Genomic DNA, 12,635 nt, shown 5'->3' with positions numbered 1-12,635 from the left:
CATTTGAAAAGATGTTGCTGTCCGAATTGATGGAGGACTTTGGTATTATAATTGAGGATAAAAAGACTGACAGCGTTACGCTGGAAAAAAAGGAGGAGACCTGGGTCATGTTAGCGGAGCGCTTCAATGGCTCAACTGGCATTAAGGAGGCGAGGGACAAGTCACAACTGAAAGCCTGCTGGAAGAACTTAAAGGCAAAAAAGGATGCGGCAGAAGAGAGGAGGGGGATGTTTAAAACTGGCGGAGGACCACCACCAATGATTACGGACCCTCTATCGAAAAAAATCATTAATATGATCCCGCAGCAGATTTCCCCCTCCCTAACCCATACGACGATGACGGCGCATTGGAGAGGAATACAGCGACAGAAATTGAAAGTAAGTACCGTTAACTAGTAACCATAGCTCGTTAACTACATTTTATAACCGTTTTTATAATATTATTAATAACGTAACTTAGCAGGTTACAATAATGTGTCACCCCCTCTGTCCAAAGCCATTAATCGCAGCAATGAAAAAACGTTAAAATAGTAACGTTTGTCTTTAGCTGTGGGTATCCTTCTATTAATTTGTCTCATGTCTTCTGTGTTTTTGTTTGTTTAGCTGAGACTTTCATTGTGCTCGACCTGATTGAGCCACTGTAGCCGGATGATGGAAACCTGAGTGAAGAAGCAGCATCACCAGTGAATGCCCCTGCTGAAAAGCGCTCTAAGCTTGGCTGTCACCGGGAACTTCTGAGATTGGAGACAGAAAGATGCATGCTTGACATCGAAAATGCCCATATAAAAAAAGAAGTCCTTTTGCTTCAGAAAGAGGTCCTATCGCTTCAGAAGCAAAAGCTACTCGACATATGCGAGCCGCAACTATAATTTGTAATTAATGAAGTAGCCTAGTAATTAAGTAGTGAATGAATTCTGAAACTGTGATATCATTAACGTATTTATTTTTGAATAAGCAATTGCCTTCCCCCCTGTATTGTGTTATATTTGTATGATAAAATGTTTCTTTCAATTCAATTGCCAGTCTCCTTGTCTTGATTTTCTGGTGAGTTCTTCTGGAGGAGAAAGTAAGAAGCATATAAATTAGTAAGTATGGGTTAAGGTAATCTAATGTAGAAGTGCCCTTAGTATCCATCAACGTATACAATTAGAGCTGTGTTGAAAAAATCGATTTTCCGATTTTTAATCGATTCGCATATTAATGACCGATTATCGATTCGTGCGTCCAAAGATCGATTTTTTCTTTAATAAAAAAAAAAATTAAAAAATTAATATTTTATATATTCATGGGATTCCCCTGAACACTTAGGGTGCTGCATATTCTTGAAAACAAATCTTGAGTGTGGTTTTAGAACAGATTTGAACATGCTCATATAGACGCCATTCAGTGCTTTTACAGTTTAAAATGTTCTGTTCTTATGTTCGCACTTTAAAGAAAAATGCTCAACGTTTACATTTTATACTTCCAGTTTCAGTACTTCTCAGTTTATTAAGTGTGAGCAGTTTTAAAATAAAAATGCTTTTGGTAGCAACCGCTTTTGGGTGAATTCTTAATTATTTTCAAGCGTAATAATAATGCACTGGTTAGTGTCCCAGTGGGAATCCACTGTTGCAGATATAGTCACCTCAATGATGTCCTCCATTTATTGTCCTGAATTATCTTTCTTGAAGGTAGATTGACCCTTAACCTTTTCATCAGTCTTCCAGCCATCAGTAACTACCAATACTTGTAAGATTTGCTGTTTAATATTGATATAATACTAGTTTTAATATGTTGCTTCTCTACACAGTCATGAAGTGAAGGAAACGGTTCAAATACATTTTTCATTTTTAATAACATTAACCCCCGGATCGGATCGAATCGGAAATCAGATCAGAATCGGATCGAAATCGGATCGAATCAGAGAAAATCGGAAAAAAATCGATTCTGAAACTTAAAAATCGGAATCTAATCGATTCTTGAAATGTGAATCGAAACCCAGCTCTATATACAATTATGTCAATACTGATCTGAATTATGCTGCAAAGTGATTTTCAATCAGTGTTCTCCTGACAGCATTGCCATTTGGGTTTGCAGCATTCTGCACTTGAGCATCTTCCAGGTCGTTCTGAAGTGGGTCCTCATCCACCTCTGGTAGCTCGTCTCCTACTCTCTTCCCAAAGTTATACAGCACAGCTACTGCAACGATGACGGCCAGGGTAGTGTTCACTTTTGTGCGGAGTCCCTCTTTTATGCATTGAAATCTCTGCTTCCGCACACCAAATACTCTCTATTATTCCTCTGGTTTGAATGTGGGAGCAATTGTAATTTTTCTCTGCCTGGGTCTGAGGGTTCAAAAGAGGTGTCATCAGGTAGGGGCGACATGCATAGCCATTGTCACCCACTAGGTGTCCATGGATGTCCCCTTCTTCCAGCAGCGCACAAAGTTGACTGTTGTCGAAGATACGGCTGTCATGTTTGGATCCTGGCCATCTCGCAACAACGTTTGTGATCCTGGCCTGGTCATCGCACACAACCTGAGCCCTGTTTCAGGTAGCTGGTTTTGAGGCAACCCCGAGTTTGTTCGCTCTGAGTTAGTGGAAACTCTGGGTTTTCCGTTTCAGGTAGCAGGTTCAGCGCAACCGAGAGTTAGTTGCTGCGGCAACATACGCCGTGGACCTAACCTGCTCGGGAGGTGGTTAGACCTACTCTGAGTTTGTTTTCTATAAGGCTGAAGGCAGCTCTCCGACAGAAGGAAGTGTTAGAAATGGCATGTCCTTTTACGAGAGCCTGTGGACGTAGAGGCTGCGATCCTCAGAAGGAATCTCCGTGAGGAACGATTATTAAGACCCCGGTTGGATATACTTTATTTTCCTGATAATTTTCTTCACGAGCGCTATCGTTTTTCAGCGCAATCTATCATTTATTTAGACCACCTTCTCAGCCCCCATGTTAACTGTCAAACGCACCGGGGGCATGCTTTAAGTTTATTTTTTTTATTTTTTTTATCACAATTAACGCATGTGCAGAATGATCCGCCCCGTGCATCCCACCCGCTCTGTACTACAGTCACTTCAACGTTGTGGCTTTCCCATGATCAGAGTAGCTGACTAACCACGGACCTATAACTGCTGCAAGTCAAGAAACTCATTTTAAGAATGCAAGGCAGAAAAGACCCTGGTAGCCTACTGCTTTTAACCAGATGCTGTTCTTCTCTACATGCACATGCTCAGCATAATCGTCTGCATTGTTCACTGAAGTAAAACCTTTGAGTAAACTGTTCAACAAAATAACTTGTCCCCCCAATAACTTTCCTCTTATTTTATTTTATTTTACTAATTTATTTGACTCACGCATTGACTTGTTCCGCTATTTCCTGCCAAGCTCTCTCTCGCGCTCTCGCTGCAGCGGCGGTATTGCTTTTTTTTGTTAAAATGGGTAACTGCTCGGCATACACGTTCATTCGAATTTCCAATTCCGTGGGGGAAAAGTAAGTGGATCTACGCTTTTGGTCCATGTTTGATCATGTTATCAGAGATCCATTGATGATGGCTCTTCATAGTCAACAGGCACGCCCTCCCAGAGTGAACATACTCAGAGTTGATTAACCCAACGCTGATCACCTGTTCTGAAACCGAAAACCCAGAGTTGCTTTTCAACCCTGAACTCTGAGTCAACCAACTCAGAGCGCAGGATTAAACTCAGAGTATGTTAAACCAGCTACCTGAAACAGGCCTCTGGACATTAATCGAGCAGTACCCCTTTCGATTGCGAAACAGTTCCCCATTCTCACCACCTGGATTGGTAATGGGAACGTGGGTGCAGTCAATAGCCCCAATTACTCCCGGAAAACCTGCTCTCCTATAGAATCCAGCTGTTGTCTCTCTCCTCGGTTCAAAACGTATATACTGACCCTTCAATCTGGCAATTGCCTTCGACACTCTTCTGACAATCCTGCAGACTGTGGATTTATGAACTCCAAAAAGATCCCCGTCAACCAACTGAAAACAGCCGGTAGCGTAAAATCGCAATGCTATTAAAAGCTGTTGAAGTGGTGGCACAGCAAAGTTCCTCTCACTTTGATGCTTGATAGCTGGTCCAACCTTCCCATTGAGGCATATGACAGATTCTTTGGTGAATCTATATCGCTGTGAAAACTCGCTATTTTCATTAAATTCCATTGGGTTTAATCTATCTCTAATTTTCTTGCAAGGAACTCATTCCTCTAACGCCATCCAGCGAAGATATGCAGCCATGTTCTCAAGAAAACAGTGATAAACCTAACATAATAATAATAATAATAATAATAATAATAATAATAATAATAATAATAAATGTTATTTATAATGCACTTTATATTCAAGAATCTCAAAGTGCTTGAGCTTAACATAAACCTCCTCCAGAGGTGGTTTAAATATAACTGTTAAACCAGGATTAAACTAGGTTTGAAATTGCTGGTGCAAAGGATTTAAATTTAATCTCAGTTTAAATTGAGTTTAAACTGAGATTACAAAAGGGTTAAATATAACCAGGATTAATATTAAACTATGTTTAAACCAGGTTAGAGTTTGGTGCAACACGGTTAACAGTTAAACCTTGAATTAATCCAGTTTAAGAGTTAATCCATGTTGGTGCAACCCAGCCTAACTCTAGGTTGACCAACTCTGAGCTGTCAAACTCTAAGTTTTCGGTTTCAGAACAGGTGATAACACTTAGTTCAATCAACTCAGAGTCAAGGTAACCCTGAGTGAAGCTTGTGCATGAGGATATAAAAAGCCCTCATCAATGGAGCACAGATAACATGATTCACCATGGCAACAAGTGGTAAACAGCCTCGATCCTCCTACTTCTCCCCAGTGGAGTTGGAAATATTAATGACTGCGTATGCAGAAAGTGAGCATATATTTTTTAAAAAGAAGCAATACTGTGGCAGCAGCAAAAGAGCGGGAGCTTGCGTGGCAGAAAATTGCTGACCGATTCAATGCGTGAGTTTTAATTTGAGAAAAAAAAGTCTTGAATGTTCCACTTATTCAACAATTATATTCCATATGTGTGTCTGTGAGCACAGGTGCAATCCAACAGGCACCAAACGGACTTGGCAGCAGCTAAAGATGAAATATAAAAATGTAGTTCACAAAGGTAAGGTATAATAAAGTACAAGCAATTGTGTTGTTGTCTAGCCTGCCCTCATTAAACAGCAATTAGTGGCTACATTCAACATGTGATGGATATATTTAAGTAATTAGGGAAATCTGCAAAAAAAAGAGAAATCCCAACACTGCCAGTATTTAATATTGTCTATATGAAAGCAACACCTAAATGCCTTTTATACATACAAGTCTCCAAAGTTGTGTTTTCTGTATATATTTAAATTTGACCTCCATTATAGCCAACAGAAAAAAGGCTGAGGCCCGCAAAACAGGTGGCGGTCCACCACCACCTCTCACAGAGGCTGAAAAGATGGCCCTCAGTCAGAACAGTGGGCGACCCATTGCTGAGGGCATCTCTTGGGGGAGCTCATCGGACCCACCCACGCCCCAGGACACAGGGGCCTACATAAAAGGTAATTTATTCAAATGAATGGCATGTACGTTAATCCTTTTTCTAGTGTTCGCTCAGTAATGGCCACCCATTCATCTTAGACACAACTTGGCACACTGATTTTTCTTGAAGCAGTAGGCTACAGTTCTTTGCAATTGGCTGCTTTTGCTTTCAGATATCAATCTATTTTAAGGAGACTCAGAGTTTGAAAAATTGTGTTTAAATTAGGTGGGGCACTTTTCTGGGTAATCATCAACTGTCTAATCTTCATCTTCTATCAGTTACTGATGGTGTAATCTGTCTCGTGGAGCCTTCTGCCATAACGGACCTCCATGCTGTAAGTAAGTACTCTTAATATTCCACAGATTTTTCATAATTGGTAGAATATAACACAAACATTCTGTTTCATTACAGGAGGATGGTGAAGACACTTTATCAGCTGCCACAGAGAGGGAAGATGCAGAGAGGCCTGTTGAAGTATACACCTTTTTTTTTTTTAATAACCTTCGCTTCAGTTAATAGTGTTGTTCCACTATACAACTTGCAACTTCTTTCTCTCTAACAGAGCCATGCTGGAAATTACAATGAGGAAGAAGGTCCATCAACCTCCACAGAACATCTTACCTCAGTAAGATGTTGTTCAGCATTGACCCACAATTTACAATGACGCTAAATAGATTAGATTAGATTAGATTAGGCTTTATTGATCCTTTTGGGATGACTCCCTCAAGGAAATTGATTGTCCAGTAGCTCACAGAAGAAACACAACACAATATTAAATTATATACAATATAAGATAAACAATACACTCTTAGATAACTATAAAAAGTAAAGTAAAACAAAAAGTAAACAGTAAACAATAATTATAATAATAATAATATAAGATAAACAATAAACTCTTAACTAACTATCTATAAAAAGTAAACAAAAACAGTAAACAGTAAACAATAAACTCTTAGCTAATATAGAAAGTAGAGATAATAATAATAGAAGTAAAACAGGATTCAAGTAAAATAAAATAAGATAAATGTAGAGAACTGTATAGAGGATTCATTTAAATAAATAAATATATGTATGTAAATAAATAAATAAATAAATAAATAAATAAATGTAAACATAAATAAACATGTATATATGCATATACACATGCACACACATATACATATACACACATACATATATATATACATATACATAAACATATACATACACATATATATACATACATACACATACATATACACATACGACATTGTGGATTAATATCATATAATATAGTGAATAAATAAAATGAAATGACGGTGAGCAAGGGGTGGCTGACAGTTAAATTAAATAAATTAGCAGTTCAAATTAAGCAGTGGAATAGGTTATATATCTCCTCTTTACTCTATTACTTCTATACTATTTCCTCCTACTTCCCTCCGAGTGAGGAGTTGTATAGTGTGATGGCATGAGGGACAAAGGAGTTCTTGAGTCTGTTGGTCTTTACTTTGGGAAGGAGCAGCCTTCCACTGAACAGGCTCCTCTGGTTGCTGATGACGGTGTGCAAGGGGTGGCTGGCATTGTCAATAATGTCCAGCAGTTTGTCCAGTGTCCTCCTCTCTGCCACCGTCACCAGTGGGTCCAGCTTCATGCCGACCACAGAGCCAGCCCGCCTGATCAGCTTATCCAGTCTGGAGGTGTCCCTCTTGTTTATGCTGCCTCCCCAGCACACCACAGTGTAGAAGAGGACGCTGGCAACCACAGACTTGTAAAACATCCACAGCAATTTGCTGCAGATGTTGAATGACCGCAATCTCCTCAGGAAGTACAACCTGCTTTGTGTCTTCCCATACAGGTAGCTGGTGTGTGTTTTCCAGTCCAGTTTATTATCCAGCCAGACTCCGAGGTATTTTTATTTATTTTTTTTTCATATTTTTATTGGGTTTCTTCTTTTTATAGACGCAACAAAAACACCCACAAGGAACAGTTGTCTCGTCATGAGTATACATTGCAAATTTTAACAATGAAAATAAGCATAGATTATACAAATATCAAAATATCAAACTTATAACACAAAATGAATAGTTCAAAGAAATGAATGAGAGAGAGAGAGAGAAAAAAAAATAATAATAATAATAATAATAATAAAAAAAAAAAAAAAAAAAAAAAAAGAGGGGGGCAGGGGGATTAGTCTTAGGGCAGGGCTGATAATGAGTTAAAGTAAGTTATAAAAGAATTCAATTTTTTTGTAAATTTAGTGGAGCAGCCTTTAACCGACAAGGTTATTTTTTCTAATCTAATAAAGAACATAACGTCCTTGAGCCAGACCGATATGGATGGGGGATTGGGAGACTTCCACATTAGCAAGATTCGGCGTCGTGCCAGAAGGGAAGTGAAGGCTAGCGCCTCCGATTGCAAAGAGCCAACACGGAGCCGTTCTGTTGGGGTCCCAAATATAGCAATCAAGGGGTCCGGCCTTATTTGAACCCCAAGAATCCCCGACAAAATCACAAAAAAGTCAGTCCGAAATTTAAGTAATCTGGGACAGTAAAAAAACATATGACTAAAGTTACATGAGGAGGCATGGCATCGGTCACATTGGTCCAAAACATTTGGATATATTTTAGACAGTCTAGCTTTGGTGTAATGGACTCTATGTAACACTTTAAACTGAATAAACTGCAGCCTGGCACAAGGAGAAGATGAGCGTATACTATGCACAGCTTTATCCCACCATTGATCTGTCAGATTTATCCCAAGTTCACTCTCCCAAGCACTTTTGCTTTTGACAGCTGAATGATTTTCCAGAGCCATGAGTTTGTCATAAATCTTAGATATTAGTGATTTCTGTTGGGGTTTTAAGGTCAAAAGGTCTTCCCATGGCTGGTTAATAGAGAGCAAAGGATAACATGAAAAAAGAGAAGAGGCACAATGCCTTATTTGAAAGTACATAAATAAATGGGATGTAGGTAAATTAAAATCTTTAGCCAGGTCTGAGAAAGTAGCAAAAGTGCCGTCTTTATAAAGGTCTCTAAAAACTTTAATGCCTCGGTTTTGCCATAAAATGTATGCGATATTCCCAACAGATGGGGGAAATAGATGATTGTTCACTATGGGCATCAGAGTGGATGCAGAAGAAAACTTAAAATGGCGCCTAAATTGGAACCAAATCCTCAGTGTAGATAGCACAATAGGATTCTTAGTGAAACTAGAAGGGTTAATGGGCAATGCAGATGTGAGTAAAGCCGGTAGTGTAGAGGAGAAACACGACTGGGTCTCAAGCTTGCACCATAATAGATCGGGAGAATGAAGCCAATAAGTTAATTTATGTATTTGCGCTGACCAATAATATAGAAGAAAATTTGGTAAGGCAAGACCACCGTCAGTTGTGAATTTTTGCAGTAGAGACTTTTTTACCCTGGGAGTCTTACCTCCCCACAAGAAGGAAGTAATAGTCTCATCCAATGACTTAAAAAACTTTTTAGGCAAAAATAAAGGAGTGCACTGAAAAAGAAAAAGAAATCTTGGCAAGACATTCATTTTTACCACATTAATCCTACCTATCAATGACAGAGGAAGAGAATTCCACCGCTTCAGATCTAGTCCAAGCTGGGTAACCAAAGGGACATAATTGGCAGAATAGAGAGAAGGCAAGGTGCGGGTCACATTAATCCCTAAATATTTAAACCCAGAGGGGCTGAGCTTAAAAGGAATATCGGACTGTTGGAGTTGTAAAGCTAGGGTGTTTATAGGATAGCATTCACTTTTAAGTAGATTAACTTTATAACCTGAGAAAGAGCCAAATCTCTCCAGTAGTGATAAAATTGGCGGAATAGTAGTCAGGGGGTCCGATATATACAAAAGAAGGTCATCAGCATAGAGAGACAATTTTAAGTCAATGCCAGAACGAGGAATGCCGTGAAAGTGGGGGAGAGATCTTAAAGCAATGGAGAGGGGCTCTATGGCCAAAGCGAAAAGTAATGGGGAGAGGGGACAGCCCTGTCTAGTACCACGTGACAATGTGAAATATTTAGAACGGGAATTATTTGTGTGGACACTTGCTTGAGGGTTGGTATACAGAAGTCAAATCCAATAAATAAACCTGTTCCCCAGGCCAAACTGTTGTAGAACTTCAAAAAGATATCGCCATTCTACCCGATCAAATGCTTTCTCAGCATCGAGCGAAATAACAACTTCGGGCGTTGAGGCGGAATGACCAGAGAAAATTACATTTAAAAGTGTTCGGACATTGAAAAACAGCTGGCGCCCTTTGATGAAGCCATTCTGTTCCTCCGAAATGATGACAGGAAGAATCTTTTCAAGACGAGTTGCTAAGGTTTTAGCTAAAATCTTAACATCAACATCAAGAAGTGACAGAGGCCTGTAGGAGGCACAAGAAACAGGGTCTTTTCCTTTCTTCAAAAGAAGGGATATGGACGCTTGGGTTAAAGTGGGGGGCAATGAACCACGTACTAGGGACTCGTTAAAAACAGAGTTGAGGAGAGGAGCCAGCTTATTAATAAATTTCTTAAAAAATTCAACTGGGAATCCATCGGGGCCGGGTGATTTATTGTTTTGCATGGCTTTGATAGAGGATTTAATTTCTTCCACATTTAAAGGTACATCAAGCTCATTAGCAGTAATGGGATCAACTTTGGGGATATCAAGATTCTGGAGGAAAGAAGTCATTTCTGTCGTGTCTGATGATGATTCTGATTCATAAAGGGAGAAATAGAAATCCCTAAATATGTCATTTATAGAAGTGGGATCAGAGACAAGTGCGCCAAAGGAATCTTTAATTTGTGGAATTAATCGGGAAGTAGTTTGACGTTTCAATTGATGAGACAGGAGCCTACTCGGCTTATCACCATGCTCATAATAAGTAGCACGAGAACGTACTAAAAGTCGCTCAGCGTCGCTTGTTGTAAGGAGGTCCAACTCTGTCTGTAGATCATATCTCTGTTTTAATAAACTCTGGGATGGGTTAACAGCATTTTGTCCATCAATATCCCGGATTTTAATTAGGAGTTCATTTAGTCTAGCCTTACGGGTTTTATTGCGATGAGCTGAGAAAGAAATAATTTGACCACGCAAATAGGCTTTGAGTGACTCCCATAATAATGAGTAAGAGACAGAGTCATCTTTGTTCATAGTTATAAAGTCATCAATTGAGGACAATATAAAGGTGTTGAATGCATCATCAGACAGATGCAGAGTGTTAAATCTCCAGGGTGAGGAGAAACGGGGTTGGCCCGAAAGCTGTATATTGAGACTAAGGGGAGCATGATCAGATATAACAATTGAATGATACTCAGAGGAGGTCACTTTGGAGAGCAGGGAACCATCAACAAAAAAATAATCAATGCGGGAATAGGATTGATGGACTTGGGAGAAAAAAGAATATGCTTTGGTTTGGGGATTATGAAATCTCCAAGCGTCTACAAACCCATTTTGGAGCATAAATCAGAAATTGATTTAGACATGGAAGATTGGTTTAGAGTACGTGGATTAGAGCGGTCCAGTGTTGGATTCATAACGCAGTTCAGGTCCCCAGCAAGAATTAAAAGATGGGTGTCTAGGAAAGGCAGGGTGGCAAATAATCTATTTGTAAAATCTGGGTTATCAAAATTTGGAGCATAAATGTTTACTAATAAAACCGGATTCTGGTATATAAGGCCTGCAACAATCATATATCTCCCATTTTTATCAGCTATGATCTTAGAAGCGGTAAAATGTACCCTTTTATTAACCAAAATAGCTACCCCTCTAGCTTTCGAATCAAAAGTTGAGTGAAAGACATCACTGACCCATGGACTCTTAAGTCTAACTTGATCCCTATCACGTAAATGCGTTTCTTGTAAGAATACTATGTCGTCATTCAATCTCTTCAAATGAGAAAGTACTTTCGATCGTTTGATGGGGCTATTCAGACCTCTCACATTCCAGCTTAAAAATCTAGTAGTGGATCCATTGTCTGAGTTTGGGAAAGTTGTATTAATCATCTAAAGGTTGCATTTTATCAGGAATGGAGAAGGTAGATGAAAAGAGGAGATCCCCCAGGGCAAAAAAAAAAAAAAAAAAACACAAGTAATGATACAGAGACAAAACACCAAAAACAACCACAACCCCCCCCCCCCCACGCACATCAATTGAACCCATCCCCAAACGATGGGAGCAGCAGTGCAGACTCCGACAGGAGCCATCTTCAAAATGAAGCTTTCGACTTATAAGCTAGAACTAACAGATAGAACTCTGCAGAGCATTAACTCTAAACATTGAATATTAAACATAAGGCACTTGAAATAACTATGGTGTATAGGCACAGCAGAACTTAAAATTAGATTGTACAAAAAAAAACAAAAAAAACAAAAAAAAGAAATATGCATGTTCCCACAGACTATACATCTAGGAAACGTTTATATATGCATTTAAACCCACCCACCAGTCTCTGTGACTGAAAAGAATACAATAAAAATAATAAGGGTAGTGCCATGTGGATTATATTGAACTGAGGGTCTCAGCCAAGGCTTCCCGGAGCTCAGCTTTAAACATTGCTGCGACATCGAGACGAAGAGCAGACAAAAGCTAATTTCTGATCGAGGTCACGTCCATAGTTTCCGGCGGTAGACTCTGCGGGGGAGGAGATTCAGGAGGGGTCGGGGACCGAGGGCGCGCAACAGGCCGCAGGTGAGGCGTAATACTGTTCTTCCCTTTTTTCGCCTTAGGCGACATGAAAGTAGTAGAAAATAAACCAAATGTGTAAATAAAAGTTCACTTAAGCTGCTGGACCGTAGTGGGGGTGAGAAAAGTGCCTTGAAATTGAAAAAATAAATAAATCTGCAGGAGCTCAAGACGACGCGACCTACATCTCGTTTCGCCAAGCCGGAAGTCGACCCCGAGGTATTTGTAGGAATTCACAGCCTCCACCTCAGCTCCGTCTAGCAGGACTGGTCTCGGACTTGGTCTGAATCTTCCAAAGTCAATGACCAGCTCCTTTGTCTTAGCGGTGTTGAGCTGTAGCCGGTTAGTGTGGCACCAGAGAGCAAAGTCCCCCACCAGACTCCGATACTCCTCCTCTCTGTCACCCCTAATACACCCAACGATGGCTGTGTCATCGGCGTACTTCTGTAGATG

General features: G+C 39.7%; 1 protein-coding gene across 1 annotated transcript in view; it reads left to right on the top strand.

The window, feature by feature from the left end:
• Positions 1-12,635, top strand: part of LOC130384701 (uncharacterized) — a 59,935-nt gene that overhangs the window by 37,575 nt on the left and 9,725 nt on the right. The window contains exons 2-7 of the mRNA XM_056593021.1: positions 5,047-5,117; positions 5,368-5,541; positions 5,801-5,856; positions 5,934-5,996; positions 6,085-6,147; positions 7,357-7,407. Of these exons, the coding sequence (XP_056448996.1) occupies positions 5,090-5,117; positions 5,368-5,541; positions 5,801-5,856; positions 5,934-5,996; positions 6,085-6,147; positions 7,357-7,407 (435 nt within the window). The 5' untranslated portion in view covers positions 5,047-5,089. The remainder of the gene's footprint in view (positions 1-5,046; positions 5,118-5,367; positions 5,542-5,800; positions 5,857-5,933; positions 5,997-6,084; positions 6,148-7,356; positions 7,408-12,635) is intronic.

Source organism: Gadus chalcogrammus, chromosome 6, assembly GCF_026213295.1.
Source record: "Gadus chalcogrammus isolate NIFS_2021 chromosome 6, NIFS_Gcha_1.0, whole genome shotgun sequence".
Classification (NCBI taxonomy): domain Eukaryota; kingdom Metazoa; phylum Chordata; class Actinopteri; order Gadiformes; family Gadidae; genus Gadus; species Gadus chalcogrammus.
Note: the sequence above shows the minus strand (reverse complement) of the source record. Positions and strands in the feature narration are given on the sequence as shown.